At 54.5% G+C, this 22,600-nt stretch overlaps 1 protein-coding gene across 4 annotated transcripts in view; it reads left to right on the top strand.

Moving 5' to 3' along the window:
- Window positions 1-22,517, top strand: part of PPL (periplakin) — a 75,541-nt gene extending 53,024 nt beyond the window's left edge. For all 4 annotated transcript variants that reach the window (XM_078344546.1, XM_078344547.1, XM_002755874.7 and 1 more), the window contains 20 exons: window positions 241-395; window positions 1,418-1,538; window positions 2,565-2,690; window positions 2,780-2,821; window positions 4,542-4,703; window positions 4,806-4,913; window positions 6,119-6,214; window positions 8,499-8,621; window positions 8,812-8,958; window positions 9,615-9,766; window positions 10,578-10,675; window positions 10,876-11,033; window positions 12,011-12,189; window positions 12,275-12,413; window positions 14,296-14,489; window positions 14,878-15,028; window positions 16,007-16,090; window positions 16,813-16,929; window positions 17,814-17,906; window positions 18,993-22,517. In XM_078344546.1, the coding sequence (XP_078200672.1) occupies window positions 241-395; window positions 1,418-1,538; window positions 2,565-2,690; window positions 2,780-2,821; window positions 4,542-4,703; window positions 4,806-4,913; window positions 6,119-6,214; window positions 8,499-8,621; window positions 8,812-8,958; window positions 9,615-9,766; window positions 10,578-10,675; window positions 10,876-11,033; window positions 12,011-12,189; window positions 12,275-12,413; window positions 14,296-14,489; window positions 14,878-15,028; window positions 16,007-16,090; window positions 16,813-16,929; window positions 17,814-17,906; window positions 18,993-21,656 (5,109 nt within the window). In that variant the 3' untranslated portion in view covers window positions 21,657-22,517. The remainder of the gene's footprint in view (window positions 1-240; window positions 396-1,417; window positions 1,539-2,564; window positions 2,691-2,779; window positions 2,822-4,541; window positions 4,704-4,805; window positions 4,914-6,118; window positions 6,215-8,498; window positions 8,622-8,811; window positions 8,959-9,614; window positions 9,767-10,577; window positions 10,676-10,875; window positions 11,034-12,010; window positions 12,190-12,274; window positions 12,414-14,295; window positions 14,490-14,877; window positions 15,029-16,006; window positions 16,091-16,812; window positions 16,930-17,813; window positions 17,907-18,992) is intronic.
- The last annotated feature ends 83 nt before the right edge of the window (window positions 22,518-22,600 follow it).

Raw genomic sequence — 22,600 nt, 5'->3', positions numbered from 1 at the left:
GCTATTGTGCCACTGCACTCCAGCCTGGGCAAGAGAGCGAGCCTTGGTCTCAAAAAAAAAGAAAAAGGGAAAGAAGGGAGCACCTTGCTGACCCCTCGTGATCTGCCCACCTCAGCCTCCCAAAGTATTGGGATTACAGGCAGGCGTGAGGCTCATCCTTTGGGGCTCATCCCACCCCTCCCGTTGCCACAGTGCCCGCTCTCAGCTCCTGTCCATTGTCCCCTCTCGTGACCCTCACAGGACGTGGCTCGGCTGCAGGAGGGTCGGCAGCCTGAGCAACGGGACATGACCCTGCAGAAGGTCTTGGACTCGGAGAAGCTGCTCTACGTGCTGGAGGCAGACGCGGCCATCGCCAAGCACATGAAGCACCCTCAGGGAGACATGATCGCTGAGGAGTAGGTCCCCTCCACTTCTCGTCTCAGGGGATTGATCAGGGGCTGTGGGCCAGGGCTGGGGATCCTGTTCAGCATTCGGGAGCCCAAGTCAGAGGTTATCAAGGGCTAACTAGGTGCCAGAGGCTCATGTGATCTTCTTGACAACCGTATTTTGCAGTTAGGGAAAGGGAGACTCAGGGAGTTGATGTCCCTTTTCTGGAGCCACCAGCCTGACCTTTGAGCTTTTGAGCTAGCTCTCCCACTGCCTGGTGCCCTGTCCTTGGCTTCCTTGGCTCACTTGGCATTCAGTTTATCATGGATGAATCAGCCCCCCTTGTCCCATAACCCACACCCCCAGCAAGGGCCAGGCTCTCTCAGTGCCCCACGACCTCTGGGACTTGTCTTTGGCATGGCATGCACCACCCCATGGGCCCTGCTAGATGACAGGCTCCAGAAAACAAGGTCCTTCCTGCTTATTCCAGAACCTTCTATGGTTCTGGGCACCGAGTAGGCCCTCGGGAAACTCTGATTCGGGAAGGAAAATTGAGGGAAAGTGGGTGGGGCAGGCATGGTGGCTCACGCCTGTTATCTCAGAACTTTGGGAGGCTGAGGTGGGTGGATCACCTGAGGTCAGGAGTTTGAGACCAGCCTGGCCAACATGGTGAAACCCTGTCTCTACTAAAAATACAAAATTAGCCAGGTGAGGTAGCATATGCCTGTAATCCCAGCTACTCAGTAGGCTGAGACAGAAGAATCACTTGAACCCCGGAGGCGGAGGTTGCCCTGAGCTGAGATTGTGCCACTGCATTCCAGCCTGGGTGACAGAGCAAGACTCTGTCTCAAAAAAAAGAAAAAAGAAAGAGAGAAAGTGGGTGGGAGGAGGGGAGGGAGGGGGTGGAAGGATGCAAAGGTCGTCTAGAACCCAAGACCATGGTCGCCGTGTCCTTCCAGGCCACTGAGGCCAGGGTCTGGGTGGGAGCCCCCTCCTGGGGCATGGGCGGTGCCAACCAGCCCCACTAAGCGGGCAGCCTCTTTCCCATCAGTATCCGTCAGCTGAAGGAACGCGTGAGCAACCTTCGAGGGAAACACAAGCAGTTCTACAGCCTGGCGGTGAAGGAAGTGGACCCACAGGTCAACTGGGCGGCGCTGGTGGAGGAGAAGTTGGTATGGCCAGGGCGGGGCCGCCGCTCCAGGGCTTCAGCCAGAGAGGGGGCCATGTGTGTGCAGGGAGATCCTCACCATTTAATCAGCATCCCCGATCTTGCCGGGGAGAGAGCCCTGGTCCCGATGTTCTTCCAGTGTGCCCATGAGAAAAGTGAGGCTCAGAGGAGTGCAGCGCCAAGTCAGGGTCACACAGCTCGAGTGGAGGTGATTCGGACTCTGGGGCCTGTCAGCTGCTCCTGGCTGCCGCTCCTGGGTCCTGCCTTCCAACCCTGGCGTGTTGGGGTCCTGGCAACGCTTTGTGGGCAGGCTGGGGTGGGAGCAGCCAGACTTCTGGCTAGTCTCTGTTTTTCTTGTGCCTTTGCCACAGAGAAGCAGGCAGCCACTGCAGCTAGGTGTCCCAGGTTCAAGCCTCAGCTTACCTAATTTTATTTTTCATTTATTTATTTTTTTTTTTGAGATAAGATCTCAGTCTCTTGCCCAGCCTAGAGAACAGTGGCACGATCACGGCTCACTGCAGCCTCATCTTCCCAGACTTCCCAGGCTTAGGTGATCCTTCCACCTCAGCTTCCCAGGTAGCTGGGATTACAGGCGCACACCACCACACCTGGCTGATTTTTTGTATTTTTTGCCAATGTTGGCCAGGCTGGTCTCAAGTGATCCACCTGCCTTGGCCTCCCAAAATGCTGGGATGACAGGCGTCAGCCACCATGCCCAGCCAGCTTCCCCAGCATTAGCAGCGTGACCCTGGGCAAATGACTTGCTCACTCAGCCTGTGTCCTCGTCTTCGAGGTGGGATGGTAACCTTGCAGGCCTCCGAGGTTGTGTGAGATGAAAGACAATACGGAAGTCAGTGCTCAGCAAGCAGAACTTCAGGGTTGAAGGTGTGGCCAGCATCTCCCTGTGGCGCTGTGGGGTCCCGTGAGGAAGAGAGCAGCATCATGGCCACCACTGAGGCTCCTGGGGTGGCTACATGTCCCCAACCCCCAGCCCACCCTCTCCCTGTTGTTTCTCTGCCTTCCCGGCCAGGACAAGCTGAGCAGCCAGGGCTTCGGGACTGACCTGCCACTGGTGGATCACCAAGTGGAGGAGCACAACATCTTCCACAACGAGGTCAAGGCTATCGGGCCCCACCTGGCCAAGGATGGGGACAAGGTGGGGCGTGTGCTGGTGTGGGGACCCGGGGATGGAGGGGGTCGCACCCGCATCCGGCCCCTGACCTGTGCCCTTGGCTCTGTCCTCAGGAGCAGAACAGCGAACTCCGGGCCAAGTACCAGAAACTGCTGGTGAGGAGCTCCCTGGGGGAAAAGCCTCCAGGGAAGGAAGAGGGTGGGAAGCTCGGAGTCGTGGGGGACAAGGATATATATATATATATATATATATATATTTTTTTTTTTTTGAGGAGTATCATTCTGTCACCAGGTTGGAGTGCAGTGGTGCCATCTTGGCTCAATGCATCCTGCCGGGTTCAAGCAATTCTCCTGCCTCAGCCTCCCAAGTAGCTGGGACTATAGGCATGAGCCACCACGTCCACCTAATTTTTGTATTTTTAGTAGAAACCGGATTACACTATGTTGGCCAGGATGGTCTCGATCTCCTGACCTTGATCCTCCTGCCTGAGCCTCCCAAAGTGCTGGGATTACAGGCATGAGCCACTGTGCCCGGCCAAGGATGTATTCTTCTAAAAATGACACAAGCAGCCGGGTGTGGTGGCTCACAACTGTAATCCTAGCGCTTTGGGAGGCAGAGGCAGGAGGATCACTTGAGCCCAGGAGTTTGTCTTGAGACCAGCCTGGGCAACACAGTGAGACTCCAGCTCTACAAAAAATTTAAATATTAGCTGGGCTTGGTGGCATGCCTGTGGTCCCAGCTACTTGGGAGGCTGAGGTGGGAGGATCACTTGAGCCCAGGAGGTGGAGGCAGCACTGAGCTGAGATCGTGCCACTCCACCCCAGCCTGGGAAACAGAGCAAGACACTGTCTTTAAAAAAAAAAAAAAGAAGAAGACAGGCGTGTAGTAAAACACTTCAGTCAGGAGAGGGGCTAAGGTGGGAAGAGACCTGCCCCAGCCTCAACCTGAGCGGCTGCCAGGTTTGCCCTGTTTGCTCAGGGAAAACGTAGTAGACCCCAGGGGGCACTGCCTGTCCTGCTTATTAAGTACCTGCTGTGTGCCACTTGCTTTTTTTTTTATACAGAAGCTTTCCATCTTCCTTCCCAAACCTTTAAAGAATGCATTATTTTAAAAATTGCATGAGTGTCATGCAAATGCTTCCTCGCCCGCTAGTGATTCAGGCATCTCAGAGAATAGAGAGGCAGCATCATGTAGCTGGTAGGAGCCGCGCTGCCTCTGCCCCTTAGTGTTGGTGGTGAGAGACTTAGCCTCTGGGAGCCTCAGTTTCCTCTTCTGTGAAATGGAGTGCCTACCTATTCCTGTCTCATAGGGTCGCTTTGAGGATGAAATGAGTTAATGCTGCAGAAGTCCTTAGCTTAGTGCTGGCTTAGGGAGGGCCCCATGTACCAAAATGCAAACATCCCTCCTTTCCCTTCCACCCCCACTTCTCAGATGTAAAGTGGTGGTTTCCTTCCAGCCCTCTATAAGATGATCATGGTAAACAGTAGAAGCTGTAGTTACTGATATTTATTGAGCACCAACTACATGCCAATCTCTGTGCCCTCTGAGGTTGGGGCTGTCATTATCCCCATTTATAGATGGGTAAACTCAGCCTTCACAAAACTGTCAGTTCCATAAGGGTTTTGTGTGTTTCATTCACTGCTGTATCCCAAGTGCCTGGAGCCACATCCAGAGCATAGTAGTTGCTCAGTAAATATTTGCTGAATGAATGAATGAGTTTTAGGGGGTCAGGTAACTTGTCCAAGGGGGCCTGGCCTGGAAATGGCTAAGCTGGTCTTGTCCTCAGGCCAGCAGGGCCCTGCAGGAGTAGGGGAGGGAAGCGAGCAGTGGTAGTGAGCTGAGAATGCAGCCCCGTCCTTCTGCCGGCCCCTGCAGGCGGCATCACAGGCCCGGCAGCAGCATCTGAGTTCGCTGCAGGACTACATGCAGCGCTGTACCAACGAGCTGTACTGGCTGGACCAGCAGGCCAAGGGCCGCATGCAATACGACTGGAGCGACCGCAACCTCGACTACCCCAGCCGCCGGCGCCAGTATGAGGTGGTCATGGGGGACCTGGGGCTCCAGGGAGGAGGCAGCCCTGGAGGGAGCATGGGGCTGGCAGGCTGGGCACTGAGGCTCCTCCCCTGCCCCCCATTGCAGAATTTCATCAACCGGAACCTGGAGGCCAAAGAGGAGAGAATTAACAAGCTGCACAGCGAGGGCGACCAGCTGCTGGCCGCCGAGCACCCCGGGAGGAACTCCATTGAGGTGTGTGCACCCCGAGGCCACACATCTCCTCCAGGGTGACTTCCAGTCGGCTCTGCCTGCAGGACACCTGGAGCTCGGGCAGACCCCAGAGCTGGGGGTCCTGCAAGCTGCATTTTGTGTTCATCTGTCTCTAGCTCTGTCTGACTCTGTCTCCTCGGTTTATCCTGATCCGTTGACACGTCTGCCCTCAGCTCCTGTGGGATCTGTATTAGTTTCCTAGAGTTGCTGCAACAAGTTACCACAAACTTAGTGGCTTTAAACAACAGAAATGCATTCCCTCAGAGGTCTGTGGGCTGTACATCTGAAATCAAGGTGACCTCATTCCCTCTGGAAGCTCTAGGACAGGCGCCTTCCTTGCTCTCCCGGCTTCTGGAGGTTGTCAGCAGCCCTTGGCGTGTGGCTGCGTCAATCCAGGCCCTTCCTCCATCTTTGCACGGCCTTCTCTCCCCATGTCTCTCTGTGTCCTCTCTTATAAGGACACCGGTCACTGGATTTAGGGCTCACTCTAATTCCAGGATCCTTAACTGATGACATCTGAAAAGATCCTATTCCAAATAATGTCCCATCCTTTTTTTTTTTTTTTTTTTTTAAGAGATGGAGTTTGATTGTTGTTGCCCAGGCTGGAGTGCAGTGGTACAGTGATCTCGGCTCACTGCAACCTCCACCTCCTGGGTTCAAGCGATTCTCCTGCCTCAGCCTCCCAAGTAACTTGGACTACAAGTGCACACCACCACACACGGCTATTTTTTTGTATTTTTAGTAGAGACAGGGTCTCATCATGTTGGCCAGGCTAGTCTCGAACTCCTGACCTCAGGTGATCCACCCACCTCAGTGTTCCAAAGTGTTGGGATTACAGGTGTGAGCCACCATGCGCGGCCAGGGTCATGGATTTGGTGGGACACTATCCAGTCCTTTGTGCAGATGCGCTGAAGGCACTGCTTAAGGCAGACGAAGGCTGCACTTGCCCCTCGTGTACTGCACAGCCTGGGCATCCGCACGTGACATCCCTATTTGGCTCCTTAATGTGACGCCTCTCTCCTCCTCCTATCCCTGAGCAGAAGCTGGCTACCTCTGTGGAAGCCACACCCAGGCAGATACCAAATGCCTCCCTCCCCCGCCATGCCCCGGTCCAATATCCCAGAAGTCCCTCCTTTGGCGTCTCCGGTACCTGCCCAGTGGTGACCAGCCCATTCTTCTGCTGGCAGGCACACATGGAGGCTGTGCACGCAGACTGGAAGGAGTACCTGAACCTGCTCATCTGTGAGGAGAGCCACCTCAAGTACATGGAGGACTACCACCAGGTACCTGCCTCTCCCAGGAGTGCCCCCAGCACCAGTGTACTACTCTCTGAGAGTGCTCAGTGCCTCCTTGGCTCACGCGTGGCCTCATGCTGCTTGATCCAGGAGCCTTGCAGGGCTGCCATCCCAGGTGCCCAGCGCTCATGCTTCTGATGGCATGTGCAGACATGTCCCGAGCTTGTTGGCCCCTGTCCATCCTCCTTGGGGACCGGGGCCAGAGTCTGACCCTCAGGAACATGGGGCCCAGGGATGAGTGTGTGGGGTTTTAATTTTTGCAAAACCTATAATATATATGCAGATAAATAAAACAAAATTTGCGTTTTTTTTTTTAAGAGAATCTTGCCCTGTCACCCAGGCTAGAGTGCCATGGTGCCATCTCGGCTCACTGCAACCTCTGCCTCCTGAGATCAAGTGACTCTCCTGCCTCAGCCTTCTGAGCAGCTGGGATTACACGTGTCCACTACCACGCCCGGCTAATTTATATTTATATATATATATATATATATATATATATATATATTTTTTTTTTTTTTTTTTTGAGACAGAGTTTCGCCCTTGTTACCCAGGCTGGAGTGCAATAACGCGATCTCGGCTCACCACAACCTCCGCCTTCTGGGTTCAGGCAATTCTCCTGCCTCAGCCTCCTGAGTAGCTGTGATGACAGGCACGCGCCACCATGCCCAGCTAATTTCCTGCATCTTTAGTAGAGATGGGGTTTCACCATGTTGACCAGGATGGTCTCGATATCTTGACCTCATGATCCACCCGCCTCGGCCTCCCAAAGTGCTGTGATTACAGGCTTGAGCCACCGTGCCCGGCCTAATTTTTATATTTTTAGTAGAGATGGGGTTTCACCATGTTGGTCAGATTGGTCTCAAACACCTGACCTCAGGTGATCCTCCCCTCTCAGCCTCCCAAAGTGCTGGGATTACAGGCAGGAGCCACTGTGCCCGGCCAATTTGCCATTTTTAAGTGTACAATTCAGTGGCATTCATTGTTTCACAATGCAACCATTACCACTAGCTATCCAACTCTTTCCACCACCCCAAACAGAAACCCTGGCCGGGCGTGGTGGCTCACGCCTGTAATCCCAGCACTTTGGGAGGTCGAGGCAGATGGATCACCAGAGGTCAGGAGTTCAAGACCAGCCTAGCCAATATGATGAAATGCCATCTCTACTAAAAATATAAAAGTTAGCCAGGCATGGTGGCGCATACCTGAAATCCCATCTACTTGGGAGGCTGAGGCAGGATAATCGCTTAAACCTGGGAGGCAGAGGTTGCAGTGAACCAAAATCCTGCCACTGCACTGCAGCCTGGGTGACAGAGAGAGACTCCAGCTCAAAAAAAAAAAACCTGTACCCATTAGGCAGTAAGTCTCCATTCCTGCTCCCCAGCCCTGGTCACCTCTGTTCTGCTTGCTGTCTCTGTGGACCTGCCTATTCCAGATGTTTCACATCTGGAGTGAATGTGGAGGATAAGCAGAATCATGCAGTCTCCGCTCTTTTGTGTCACTGAGCATCATGTTTGCTGGGCTTATCCGTGTCGTAGCATTTTGAGTGCTTCGCTCCTTTTCATGGCTGAATCATATCCCATTGTACGGACAGACCAGTGTGTATCCACTCATCTGTGGCTGGATGCTTGTCTGTTTACAGAGGAATGAGAGTTCTTAACAAGCTGCGGGTGACTCTTAGGACTGAGGTGTCTGGGGGGAAGCTGGATGTGGGCAACCCCATGTCCTTCCTCGTTCACTGTCTTGAGCGGCACAGTGGGGGCTTCAGGTGCTGTTCATGGCTGCAGCCCAAGTGCTCAGCCTGTGGGGAGGGGGGATTGCTGACACACACCCCTCTGTACCCCCTTGGAGGTTCATGCAGGAGAGGGGCAAATTGCTGGGCCAGGGGTTAGCAGACAGTGACCCAAGAGTTCATAGACTGAAGAATGGGCAAGAGAATTTTTGAGAACATAAAGGGGAGGTTATTATCAAAACCTAGAAAGAAGGTATAAAGTCTGGGTGTTCCTAGTGCAGAGAGAGGAATGGAATCAAAGACACCCCAAAACTTACTTGTATATGAAAGGAAGCATATCACAGAGGTGTCATCTCGTGGATGGGTGGGAAAGGACCCGGCTTCTCCCCAAGGAGCTGGCTCGGGGAGGGTGGGGCTGTCTCCATGAAGGGAGCCTCAGGTTCAGCACAGCGTCCCATCTGAGGGATGAGCTTGAAGCCTCAGACAGAAGCCCAGGTGCTTCTAGTGGTTTCCTGGCTGTGACAGGGCCACATTCTCCCCTAGTTCCACAAAGACATGAAGGACGCTCAGGAGCTGCTGCGCAAGGTGGACTCGGACCTAAACCAGAAATACGGCCCCGACTTCAAGGACCGGTACCAGATTGAGCTGCTACTGCGGGAGCTGGATGTGAGCAATGGCCCAGGACCCCTGCTGGCTTGGGGCAGGGGAGCGGGGACCCCTCTATACCACTCCCGTCCTCAACCCTGGACAGGCCCCTCCACAGCCCCCGCCTATTGATCCCAGCCCCCACACAGCACCCTCCCACCAGGGGAAAGGCTGTTGGTCTCACCCGGGTCCCCTACCCCACTTTCTCCAGGACCAGGAGAAGGTGCTGGACAAGTATGAGGACGTGGTGCGGGGTCTGCAGAAGCGAGGCCAACAGGTGGTGCCCCTCAAGTACCGCCGGGAGACGCCACTCAAGCCCATCCCCGTGGAGGCACTCTGTGACTTTGAGGGGGAACAGGTGCGTGGGGCCAGCTTCTCTGTTCACGTCACTACAAAGTCTTTGGGGTAACATGGCTGGATGCGGGGCCTCAGGCAACGTTCTTGGGAACCTTTGCCTGTTTCCATGGTTGGTGTCATTCTGCCCACCCTTCCCCTCATGCAGGTACACTGACACCCCTATGTGACCCCCACCCCAGCTGGCCTGGCCTGTGTTCCACCTGCTTAGCAACCCCAGCCACTCCCCAGAAGTCCCAGGGCAGGTTCTCATTGGCCCACTGTGAGTCATGTGTCTGCCCTACACCAATCACTGTGGCCGGAGAATTCGTGTCCACCCTATACCAATGACTGTGGCTGGGGAATGCCAGTCTCATTGGCCAGATCCAAGTCAGTGTCCATCTGGAGCTTGGGAATGGAGAAGGAATGAGACCACAGGGACTGGGAATCAGGAGGGAAGGTTCTCCAAAGGGAAATGGAAGTGGGTTGCTGGACTGGCAGCCTCAACACCTGTGTCTCTCCTGCGTGCCCCTCCCAACTCGATGGGCAGAGTCCAGGCAAAGAGCCAGGGCTCCTCAGGTTCAAGAGTCGGGTGCAGGAGTGAGATGGCTACCGGGCTCCCAGGCCATCTCACTCCTCAGCCCCTGCCGGGATCCTCACTGTCTGGCCTGCCCCCGCTAGGGCTTGATATCGCGGGGCTACAGCTACACCCTGCAGAAGAACAACGGGGAGAGCTGGGAGCTCACAGACAGCACTGGGAACAGGCTGATCGCTCCTGCCGTCTGCTTTGTGATCCCCCCCACAGACCCCGAGGCCCTGGCTCTGGCTGACAGGTACAAGGGCAAAGGCGGGAGCCTGCACGGACCAGCCCTACTCCTGAGGCTTCTCAGGCCCCATTCACAGCCCTGGGCATTCGGACTCAGCCTGTGGGGAGGGGAGGAGCCGCTGACACCCTCCATCTACACTGCTTTGGAGGTTCATGCAAGGACGGGCAGATCGCTGGGCTGGCTGGCTTGCTGAACATGTCTGGCTCTGGGCTTCTTCCAGCAAGCAGTTTCTAAGAGCCTCTGGCTCCTGTCTGCTCCTTGCACCTGAAGACCCCAACCCCTCGACTGGAGGACTCAGCTAGGATAAGGGCTGCCTCCTCTTGGCTCCCAGGCACCTTCTTCCGCTGCATGCTCTGCTTTTTATTTAGTGACTCATGTATCCATCAGTTTCATTGGGCCTGGGCTCCTTGAATTTCCTCTCCCCAGGACCTAGTTCAGTACCTGGTCCAAAGTAGTTGCCCAGGAACTCCCTGCTGAATAAGTGGATGATTCTGGGAATGGCATCATTTATTCAAGTATTTATTGAGCACCTGCTGTGTATGCTTCCTCAGAGGTAACATCTTGGTGAAGATGATTGGACTACTGTAGGTAGTTAGACTTCCTATGGAGAAGGAAGAGGGAAGGAGGGAGAGAGGAAGAAGGGTTCTGAGCCCATGAGCACAGAAAGGCCATTGCCACAGTGAGCACTTTCTGTCTGCATCTAAGAAGCCGTAGGCTCCTCTGGGGTGTCTGCCCAGCCAGGGTCTGCAGTCCCGCCTCTGTGGGTGCAGGGGGGTGGTGGGCTGCCCAGGTCCCCAGCTCATTCCTGTCCTCACAGCCTAGGCAGCCAGTACCGGAGTGTGCAGCAGAAGGCAGCCGGGAGTAAGCGCACGCTGCAGCGTCGGTATGAGGTGCTGAAGACCGAGAACCCCGGAGGTGGGTGCCAGGGCCACTTGACTGAGGCTCTGGGGGTGCAAGGGAGGAGGGGCTGGACCCAGGGTCTGCGCTGTGGATGGGACAGCAGGGGTCTGGCGCAGGGGGTGGGGTCAGGCAGGTGCTGGTTGCCTAGGTCCCTCCCTGGGCCTCATACCCCTGACTCACTGTCACACCTTCCTATGTCCTCCCTCTTTCCACAGATGCCTCTGACCTGCAGGGGCGCCAGCTGCTGGCTGGCTTGGACAAGGTGGCCAGTGACCTGGACCGGCAGGAGAAGGCCATCACAGGGGTCCTGCGGCCACCGCTGGAGCAAGGCCGGGCCGTGCAGGACAGTGCCGAGCGAGCCAAGGACCTCAAGGTACCTGCGGGTCAAGAGCACAGGCAGGGCCTGGGGATCCCGTGCTGGCCCCCTGGGGCCCCTATTCAAGGTCTCTTCCCCATGGGGTCCTAAGACACTCACTGCACGTGTCTGACAGAGACAGCCTGCTGCATGTAACTGAGTCCCCAGTTGTGGAGGTGGCAGGGCTGCTCCCATCACCTCCCCAGGTTCCTAACCAAGGACCAGGCCTCCAGGGAGGTGCCTGGGCTCTTTCCAGACCTGGGCACCTGGCACGGCATATGGACTCTGGAATTCTACAAGGCCGGGTCACTGGCTGGCTTGAGCACAGTCACGTTGGCTAAACCCCACACCTCAGTAGGATGGGCCTGCTCTGCTCACAGGCGGTGGCGAGGACAGAGTGAGCTGATGCCAGGGAGCACATGGCGGGGCCACCACCCCCACCTCCCTTCCTATAGTCTCTTCCATCCTCCACACAGTCCTCTGAGGCAGGGAGTAGCACTCCAATTTTACAGAGGGCATCTGGGATTGGAGATGTGCCATAGCCCCTGAGGGGGCCTCCCAGTGAGGGCCGAATCAGGGCAAGAGGATGGTGGTCTCGGGTATAGCCTGACCCCACAAGTCTTTTCCTAAGTTGCTGGGAGTTGCCACACGCCTCCCCCAAACCCATGAGTGGGTGGAGTCATAGTACCCACCTCCCAGGGTTGCCACAAAGGTTAAACAGAAACGTCCACATGCTTATAACAGCACAGGCCGGCAGCTGCCCGGGTGTTGGGGTCACAGTAGTCCACTGGGAACCTGTAGCAGTTCCCTGGGACGCTCATGAAAAATGCAGCCCTCAGGCTGGCATCCAGACCCTGGGTCAGATCCTGAGTGTGCCAGGCCTCTCCAACTCCTTCTGCCGTCCCTGATATGGGAACCTGTGCCCACTCTGGGCACATCCTCAGGGAAGGGGCTGCCTGGCTGTGTCCAACACGGAAGGGCCCTGATCCCCACAGAACATCACCAACGAGCTGCTACAGATTGAGCCTGAGAAGACGCGGAGTGCGGCCGAGTGCGAAGCCTTCATCCAGGCCCTCCCTGGCAGCGGCACCACACCCCTGCTGAGGACCCGGGTGGAGGACACCAACCAGAAATACGAGCGCCTGGTGCAGCTGCTGGACTTGGCCCAGGAGAAGTGGGTGGCAGGCGGGCAGCATGGAGGTTGGGGTGGATTCGGGGAGCCAGGTGGGAACCTCCTAATGCCTAACCGGTATCCTCAGGGTTGACGTGGCCAACCGCCTGGAGAAGAGCCTGCAGCAGGGCTGGGAGTCGCTGGCCACACAGGAGAACCGTCTGAATCAGGACAACACTGTGCCTGAGAGCAGCCATGCCCTGGACAGCAAGGGGCAGGAGCTGGCAGTGAGTCTGGGGTCTGGGTCCTGGGGGTCCTGCTCTGAGCAGGTGAGGGCATCAGGCACATCCACCCGCCCTGTCTGGACAGCCGAGGACACAGGCGTCCAGTCTCTCTGGGTTTGGAATGCCCCGTGTGGCAAACTGGGAACTGTGAGTGGTGGCTGGCAGCACAAATTCGAGCTGTTCACGGGATCTGGGTGACCTATGGGGATTTTGGGTGCCAGCATTTTAGGATAGAATATCTGCACTAGCTGACGCAGTAGCGCATGCCTGTAATGCCAGCCCATCAGGAGGCTGAGGTGGGACTGCTTGAGCCCTGGAGTTCAAGTCCAGCCTGGACAACATAGCAACACCCTTCTGTTTTTTGTTGTTGTTGTTTTCTTTTCCTTTTTTGAAACAGTTTTATTTTTATTTTTTTAAATTTTTTATTGCATTTTAGGTTTGGGGGTACATGTGCAGAACATGCAAGACAGTTACATAGGTACACACATGGCAGTGTGTTTTGCTTTCTCCCCTTCACCCACATTTGGCATTTCTCCCCAGGTTATCCCTCCCCACCTCCCCCTCCCACTGGCCCTCCCCTTTTCCCCCCAATAGACCCCAGTGTTTAGTACTCCCCTCCCTGTGTCCATGTGTTCTCATTTTTCATCACCCTCCTATGAGTGAGAATATGCGGTGTTTCGTTTTCTGTTCTTGTGTCAGTTTGCTGAGGATGATGTTCTCCAGATTCATCCATGTCCCTACAAACGACACAAACTCGTCATTTCTGATTGCTGCATAATATTCCATGGTGTATATGTGCCACATTTTTCCAATCCAGTCTATTATCAATGGGCATTTGGTTTGATTCCAGGTCTTTGCTATTGTAAACAGTGCTGCAATGAACATTCGTGTACATGTGTCCTTATAGTAGAACGACTTATAGCCTTTTGGATATATACCCAGTAATGGGATTGCTGGGTCAAATGGAATTTCTATTTCTAAGGCCTTGAGGAATCGCCACACTGTCTTCCACAGTGGTTGAACGAAACAGTTTTTTTGTTTTGTTTTGTTTTTGCTCTTGTTGCCCAGGCTGGAGTGCAATGGCACAATCTTGGCTCACTGCAACCTCCCCATCCTGGGTTCAAGCAATTCTCCTGTCTCAGCCTTCTGAGTAGCTGAGATTACAGGTGCCCACCACAAGGCCCAGCTAACTTTTTTGTAATTTTAGTAGAGACGGGCCTTCACCATGTTGTTCAGGGTGCTCCTGAACTCCTGACCTCAGGTGATCCACCCGCTTTGGCCTCCCAAAGTGCTGGGATTACAGGTGTGAGCCACCGTGCCCAGCTAACACCCTATCTCTTAAAAAGAAAAAAAAAAAAAAAAAAAAAAAAAAAAAGGCCCCTAACAATCCAGGTTCCCACTATCTCTTGCTGAGCAGAGCTGGCATCCTGGGCTGTAGCCCATAGGGCAAGTCAGTGGGCAGAGAAGCAGCTGCCTCCTCGGCCTGCTTTCCCCTCATAGTTGCCACAGGCCAGCTTCACATGTCTGCCTGAGCAAAGAAAACATTCCAGGCTGGGACCCGAGGCCCCTTATTCACACTCCATCTCACAACTTGCTTTTGCCAAGGCCTCACAGCCAGTGGCAGGCTTTTCCAGTGCTGGGCATGAGCTGCCTGCTGCAGGGTTTTTAGAAGCTAGTTTTTCAGGGCTTTGTTTGTTGTAATAAAACGGAAGATGGCAGAAGTGACCCAGGTTTGAGATGTGCAGAGCAAGGCTCCGGCCCTTCCTGCTGCTGGGCTTACCCTCCATCCCACAGCCAGTGGCCCAGGGGCTTCTGGGGCTGTTGTCGCCTGGCTCTGGGAGTTCTGGCCACAGCGCCACCACCATCTCCTCCTCTGCCCCTCCAGGCCCTGGCCTCTGAGTTACAGGCCCAGAAGTCCCTCCTGGGCGAGGTGGAGCGGAATCTGCAGGCGGCCAAGCAGTGCTCGAGCACACTGGCCAGCCGCTTCCAGGAGCACTGCCCAGACCTGGAGCGCCAGGAGGCCGAGGTTCACAAGCTGGGCCAGCGTTTTGACAACCTCTGCCAGCAGGTGGAGCGCAGGTGAGGGTACGGTGGGTGGTGGCCATTTTTCTTTTCTATGAGAATGCGATCTAGTTCCCTGTAAGCAATGCTTTAGCTATGTCCCACAGATTTTGCTGATTTTGGTGAGTTTGTCAGATTCTCTGACGACCCTGTGGTCTCTCCTTTGAGTCATGGTTACTAGGTCTTGTAATCCACAATTGGCATCTCTGCAAGTCAATGTATATGGACCCACGTCGTTCTCCACACTCCAACATGACGTTCCCTAATTAACACCCACCCTGTGTGGGAGATGCTTGGGGTATTTCTAGTTAAGTTACATATGGTTGTTTCCCACTTTTTTAAAAAACGAGGGCTCAGTGAGGCATCTGCTCACTGTGGCCGAGGCCTAAACGCTTTGCCTCGGCAGGGTACAGAGCCTGCGGAGCGCCAAGGCAGCCTACGAGGACTACCGCAGCGGCCATGACCACATGATACAGTTCCTGGCCAGCATTCCCAGTTATGAACCCCAGGAGACAGACAGCCTCAGCCAGATGGAGACCAAGCTGAAGAACCAGAAGGTAAGATGGCCACGTCTGTGGCTCCAGGCACATGCTGGCAAGGGAGGGTCAGAGGTCAGCAAGCCCCTTTCTGGGAAGCCAAGCTCTAGGAGGCAGAGCAGGGCAGAGGCCTACCACAGCTGTATCCTCCCTGGGCCTCAGCTCTCAGGTTCCCAGCACCCAGCCTTCTGAGAACAAGAATGGAGTGTGTGACTCACCTCACCCTGCTCAGTGCCCCACATAGGGCCTGGTGCAGAGTGGATGCTCAGCATGGGTTGGCTACATGAGTGAACAGCTATAGAATGAGGAGCCCTTGTGGGAAAAATCCCATTTCCAAAGACAGGACTCCTGCCTCTCTCATGCCCTACACAGTGCCTTGGGGTGAGGGAGAAGGAACACGGGAAGCCAATGGCTGAGATGCAAATCGTGGGTCCACCCCATCAGCCACATCCCCACCTCGAAAGCTTTGCTTCTCTCACTCATAAGTTGGTGGTCACGCTGCTTGTATCCCGGGATCACTTGAAGATGAAATGACGTAATCTGAGTCAGAGCAGAACAGTGCCTGGTGGTCCAAAGCATCAGTAAACATTTGTTTCCTAGCAGAGATGATCTTGGCCCTTCTTCACAGGGCCTTAGAACTGCCTTTTGTGGTCAGTCAAGGTGGCTCACACTTGTAATTCTATCACTTTGGGAGGCCAAGGTGGGTGGATCACGAGGTCAGGAGTTCAAGATCAGCCTCGCCATTATGGTGAAATCCAGTCTCTACTAAAAATACAAAAATTAGCTGGGCATGGTGGCATGTGCCTGTAGTCCCAGCTACTTGGGAGGCTGAGGCAGGAGAATCACTTGAACAGGGGAGGTGAAGGTTGCAGTGAGCCAAGATGACGCCACTGCGTTCCAGCCTGGATGAGAGTGAGACTGTCTCAAAAAAAAAAAAAAAAACAAACTTCGTCCATGGTTTTTTTTCCAGTTAGTTTTGATTTTTAAACTGTCTTACAGAACCTGCTAGATGAGATAGCACGTAGGGAGCAGGAAGTACAGAAGATCTATGCCAATTCCCAGCAGTATCAGCAAGCTGTAAAGGTGAGCGGGAAACTTCTGCTCGAAGCACAGACAGCAAGGGGCCTCATTCCACCGTCACCTGGCCAGAGAAGCAGCAGGCACCAGCCCTGGCACGGGGTGAAGCCAGCCATCCGGAGGCGCTGCTGGCCACTGCAAACTGGCACAGGCTTTTGGGAAAACAGCATGGGACTGGACATGGAATGCCATAAAAGGGTTTTATACTCTAAAGCAATAAACTATTTGGAGGAATTTATCCTTAAGGGAAAAATACAAAAAAAAAAAATGCAGGTTATTTACAATAGCAAAACTAGTAAGCTAGAAATGACCAGTGTCCAGTGGAAGGGGATGGCTGCGTAAATCAGCAAGCATGCACTTGATAAAGTCAGCAAGCTGGTAAACATGAGAGGTGGTGGTGGCAGGTGAGACAGGTTTATGGTACAATGTTAAAAGCAGCAGCAGAACATGAAAATCTCTAGGCATGTAGGAAGCCGGAAGGGGAGTTTGGGGGCGGGGGCACTGTTTGTCTTTTATGTTGTTGAGTGATGGAGCTATGTCCTGCTGAGGTCTCGGTACTTCTCAAAACCTCCTGGCAGTCACTACAGGGTGTGGCTGTGAGTAAGACCCAAGCAGATCATAAAACCAGCACATGGCACAGGATAGGTCTGGGTCAGCCAGAAGGGGTACCGGAACATTTCAGTCTCACTGTTTTTGTCCACCCTCTGCCATCTCTCTCCCTCACCCAGGACTATGAGTTAGAAGCAGAAACACTAAGGTCCCTTCTTGACTTGGAGAATGGAAGGAGCAGCCATGTGAACAAGAGAGCCAGGCTCCAATCTCCCGCTGCCAAAGTGAACGAAGAGGTGAGCAATGTGGGCGGCCATGTGTGCGTGCATGCGTGTGTGTCTTGGGGCTGAGATGGAGGCTCAGCTGCCCTGCTCCCCAGGAAGCACTGTGTTGCATGCTGGCCTCAGATGCACACACAGCAGGGAAGCCAGAGAGCCCTCCTGTGCACAAACAGGTCTGATAAGAGAAAATGAGGAACTTGTTCTAAGGCAGTGACATTGACACACCTAGAAAGACAGCAAGGCCAGGCATGACGGCTCACACCTGTAATCCCAGCACTTTTGCGGGCCGAGGTGGGAGAACTGCTTGAGCCCAGGAGTTGGAGACTAGCCTGGGCAACAAAGCAGGACCCCGTATCTACAATAAATTAGCCAGGCGTGGTGGTGCACGCTACTGTAGTCCCCGCTACTCAGGAGGCTGAGGAGGGAGGATCACTTGAGCCCAGGAGTTCAAGCCTGCAGTGAGCTGCAGTCACACCAGCGCACTTCAGTCTGAGTGGGAGACTCTTTAAAAAAACAGAAAAACTTTTGAAAACACAGCTGAACAGAGATGCCAGGGCCAGAGGCATGGATTTCGGAAGTTCCTGCTTTGCTTACCTCAGTAAGTACAGTGGAGGGCTGAGATTCGTCCCTAATACGCACACGAGACAGAAAACTGGTGCTCAGAGAGGTAGAAAGACTTGCTTGAAGACAGTAGGACCAAGACCCTAGGCTGGATCTTCAGCCTTGAGATCCAGTTTTCTCTCGACCCATGAGACTATATTCTAACTACAGGAGTAGGCAAGAGCTGTGCCTCTACCCCCAAGTTCCACACTTCTCAAGAAGCATGCCTGTGCCATCTAGCTCCCTGTTGCTTACCCTGTGGACGTCTGTTAACCCTCTCCTAAACCTCTTCTCTGCAGGAAGCAGCTCTTGCTGCCAAGTTCACTGAAGTTTATGCCATCAACAAACAGAGGCTGCAGAATCTAGAGTTTGCTCTGAATCTCCTGAGACAGGTAATTGATCTTAGTATGAAATTCTACTTCAAGCTGTTCTAACAGGTGATAAATACAGGCTCTCTTAGAGAAACGGTCTGTGAATTGATGGGAGTATACCCTTGCTAATGTTTCTGGGCAGGACCAGTGCAAAGACTGGTCCGAGCCAGTGCTTCTACTGACATGAGAACTTAATACACATTTGCTGAAAGTGAATGCTATTTTTGGCTGGGCATGGTGGCTCATGCCTGTCATCGCAGCACTTTGGGAGGCTGAGGCAGGTGGATCACCCGAGGTCAGGAGTTCGAGACCAGCCTGGCCAACATGGTAAACCCTGCCTCTACTAAAAATACAAAAACTAGCTGGGTGTGGTGGCACACACCTGTAATCAATCCCAGCTACTCAGGACACTGAGGTAGGAGAATTGCTTTAACCCAGGAATTGGAGGTTGCAGTGAGTCGAGATCACTCCACACTACACTCCAGCCTGGGCAACAGAGCAGGACTCTGTCTCAAAAAAAAAAAAAAGTTAATGCTATTTTCTGAAGTCCATGATGTTTTATGACAGCATTATTTGTAACAGCAAGACACAAAGCGGTTCAGTATTCATCAGCAATGGGCTGAACTGCAGTCTGTCCACAGAGTGGAAACGGTGCTGCTGTTAAACCATGAAGCAGTATTCTCTGTGCCGAGCTGGAAATCTCTTTGTAAGTGCCATCGGCAGCAGGGTACACAGCAAGGATTCCATTTGTGCAGAAAAGACAAACACATGGTGCATACCTCAGACAGACATGCTTCTGTGAGCACAGAGAGCGTCTCCAAGGCTGACGGACACACCCCAGGAGCGGGACCAGAGGCAGGAGTTCGTAGTTTTCTCTTAAACTCTTCCAACAGCTTAAAAATGTTTTACCTAATTTTTTTTTTTAAAAATACCCAAACTAGTTGTTTGATCATCTTGTAAGTAACCCTAGAACTCTACAACTAACATGAACTGGCACTGAGGGAGTCCCTTGGGGATCACAGGACAACTGCTCTAACCAGGTGGGGACAGGCCCCACGTGTGCTGCCAGAACCTGGCTTTAACCTTGCCTTGTCTTCCTCATCACAGCAGCTGGAAGTAGAAGTGACCCATGAGACCCTGCAGATGAACAAGCCGGACTCTGGAGTGGAGGAGGCGTGGAAGATCAGGAAGGAATTGGATGAGGAGAAGGAGCGGAGGCAGCAGCTGGAGAGCGAGATCAAGAGCACCCGGGAAGAGATCCGGACCCTGCGGAATCAGGGGCCTCAGGAATCGGTGGTAAGGAAGGAGGTGCTCAAGAAGGTGCCGGATCCTGCGCTGGAGGAGAGCTTCCAGCAGCTGCAGCAGACACTGGCGGAAGAGCAGCATAAAAACCAGCTGCTGCAGGAGGAGCTGGAGGCACTGCAGCTGAAGGTGCACGCCCTGGAACAGGAGACAAGGGACGGGGGCCAGGAGTATGTGGTCAAGGAGGTCCTACGCATCGAGCCTGACAGGGCCCAGGCAGACGAGGTCTTGCAGCTACGGGAGGAGCTGGAGGCACTGAGGCGGCAGAAGGGCACCCGGGAGGCGGAGGTGCTCCTCCTGCAGCAGCGTGTGGCCACCCTGGCCGAGGAGAAGAGCCGGGCACGAGAGAAGGTCACCGAGAAAGAGGTAGTTAAACTGCAGAATGACCCCCAGCTGCAGGCAGAGTACCGACAGCTGCAGGATGACCATGAGCGGGGACGCCAGCTCCAGGAGAAGCAGGAGGAGGAGCTGAGCTTCCTCCAGGAGAAGCTCAAGAGGTTGGAGAAGGAGCGAGCCATGGCCGAGGGCAAGATCACCGTCAAGGAGGTGCTCAAGGTGGAGAAGGACGCATCCACTGAGAGGGAGGTCAGCAATCTCACCCGCCAATACGAGGATGAGGCTGCCAAGACTCGTGCCAGCCAGAGGGAAAAGACCGAGCTGCTCCGGAAGATATGGGCCTTGGAGGAGGAGAATGCCAAAGTGGTGGTGCAGGAGAAGGTGCGTGAGATCGTGCGGCCAGACCCCAAAGCAGAGAGTGAAGTGGCCAACCTCCGCCTGGAGCTTGTGGAGCAGGAGCGAAAGTACCGGGGGGCTGAGGAGCAGCTCCGGAGCTACCAGAGTGAGCTGGAGGCCCTCAGGAGGCGGGGCCCCCAGGTGGAAGTCAAAGAGGTGACTAAGGAAGTCATTAAGTACAAGACTGACCCCGAGATGGAGAAGGAGCTTCAGCGGCTCAGGGAAGAGATCGTGGATAAGACCAGACTGATAGAGAGGTGTGATTTAGAGATCTACCAGCTGAAGCAGGAAATCCAGGCCCTGAAAGACACCAAACCCCAGGTCCAGACCAAAGAGGTGGTCCAGGAGATCCTCCAATTTCAGGAAGACCCTCAAACGAAGGAGGAGGTGGAGTCTCTGAGGGCAAAGCTCTCAGAGGAGCAGAAGAGACAAGTGGACCTGGAGAGGGAGAGGGCTTCCCAGGAAGAGCAGATTGCCCGGAAGGAGGAGGAGCTCTCACAGGTGAAGGAAAGAGTGGTGCAGCAGGAAGTAGTCAGGTACGAGGAGGAGCCTGGCCTGAGGGCCGAGGTGAGCTCCTTCGCCGAGAGCATCGACGTGGAGCTGCGGCAGATCGACAAGCTGCGTGCGGAGCTGCGGCGGCTACAGCGCCGGCGCACCGAACTTGAGCGGCAGCTGGAGGAGTTGGAGCGAGAGCGGCAGGCCCGCAGGGAGGCTGAACGCGAGGTGCAGCGGCTGCAGCAGCGGCTGGCAGTGCTGGAGCAGGAAGAAGCTGAGGCCCTTGAGAAGGTGACCCGCAAGCAGAAGGTAGTGCTGCAGCAGGACCCGCAGCAGGCCCGCGAGCATGCCCTGCTCCGACTGCAGCTGGAGGAAGAACAGCACCGGCGGCAACTCTTGGAGGGTGAGCTCGAGACCCTGCGGAGGAAGCTGGCCGCCCTGGAGAAGGCGGAAGTCAAGGAGAAGGTGGTGTTTTCCGAGAGCGTCCAGGTGGAGAAGGGCAACACTGAGCAAGAGATCCAGAGGCTCAAGAGCAGCCTGGAGGAGGAGAGCCGCAGCAAGCGTGAGCTGGACGCCGAAGTGAGCCGGCTGGAAGCCCGGCTTTCGGAGCTGGAATTCCGTAACTCCAAGTCGTCCAAGGAACTAGACTTTCTAAGGGAAGAGAACCACAAATTACAACTAGAGCGGCAAAACCTGCAGCTAGAGACCCGAAGGCTGCAATCGGAAATTGAAATGGCAGCGACGGAAACACAAGACCTGCGGAACATGACCGTGGCAGACTCTGGGACCAATCACGACTCTAGACTGTGGTCCCTGGAGAGGGAACTGGATGACCTCAAGAGGCTCTCCAAGGACAAAGACCTCGAGATCGACGAGCTGCAGAGGCGCCTGGGCTCCGTGGCCGTCAAGCGGGAGCAGCGGGAGAACCACCTGCGGCGCTCCATCGTGGTCATCCACCCCGACACAGGCCGCGAGCTGTCCCCGGAGGAAGCCCACCGCGCCGGGCTCATTGACTGGAGCATGCTTGTGAAACTCAAAAGCCAGGAGTGTGACTGGGAGGAGATCTCAGTGAAGGGGCCCAACGGGGAGTCCTCAGTGATACACGACAGGAAATCTGGCAAGAAGTTCTCCATCGAAGAGGCCCTGCAGAGCGGCAGGTTGACCCCTGCTCAGTACGACCGTTATGTCAACAAGGATATGTCCATCCAGGAGCTGGCGGTCTTGGTGTCTGGGCAGAAGTAGGCACAGCCCTTGCAACTCTTCTTAGCGGCAGATGCTGGCCCTCTCTTACGACGCAGTGGCCTCCTTGGTGTCGTCTTCTCCCTGGCCCTGTGCAGGCCAAGCATTTTATAAACAAACACCCTCGCTGCCAGGTTGTCAAAGTCTAGCCCAAATATGGGACAGGCACTGGCTGAAGACAGGCAACTCTCATCCCAACCACCATTCACTCTGAGTGACCCACTTCATCCTCCAGTGACTGGACAAATCCGATACCCTTTTTTCCTCCCCTTTCCCGTACACTCCCAGCAACAAACTCCTCGTGATAGCTGCACACAACCTGCAAACCACTAGAGGACAAGACGACCACAGCAGCCAAGCCCACTCAAGGCAGCATGGGCACTGGCACACCAGACAGTGACACTGCCCTACAAAGGGCTAGGCCCATTGGGGCTGCTGCCCGCCATGATGTCTCTCCAGATTTCTGACTTAAAACCAACTTTCCAGCAGAGAAGCCTCCTTGGTAGTTACTCTGCTCATGAAACAGATCTGGGCTCCATGCCAGGGAAGGCAAAGAGAAATCACAAGTGTCCAGCCCTCGGTGCTAGAGTGGGCAGGAACTGTCAGCCGGACTGTCCCAGCAGCGATAGGGAACACTTCACAGTTCTGGCACTGAAATCCTCTGATAGTGGATTGTGTTGCTGTTAGCCCTGGTTTCAGTGCTTTACAAGTCTCGCTTACTATCTCGTTGGTATTTAGGTATACAAAACAGTTGATTATTCACCAAGCACATTTCTGGTTCTCTGTATCTCATGTATAACAGAAAATGGGAACAATGGGGACCTTTATTTACAGCATGAAAATAAACCTGGTGGCTGGAGTCTACTGGATGGTCAGCTCGTTTCTTCTTTTGCATGCAAGGCTTATTTCCCCCACTCCCTCTTGTCTTTCAGCCAAAATGGATATTC

This window comes from Callithrix jacchus, chromosome 12 (assembly GCF_049354715.1).
Source record: "Callithrix jacchus isolate 240 chromosome 12, calJac240_pri, whole genome shotgun sequence".
Classification (NCBI taxonomy): Eukaryota; Metazoa; Chordata; class Mammalia; order Primates; family Cebidae; genus Callithrix; species Callithrix jacchus.
The sequence above is the reverse complement of the archived record's forward strand: the minus strand, read 5'-3'. Positions and strand labels throughout refer to the sequence as shown.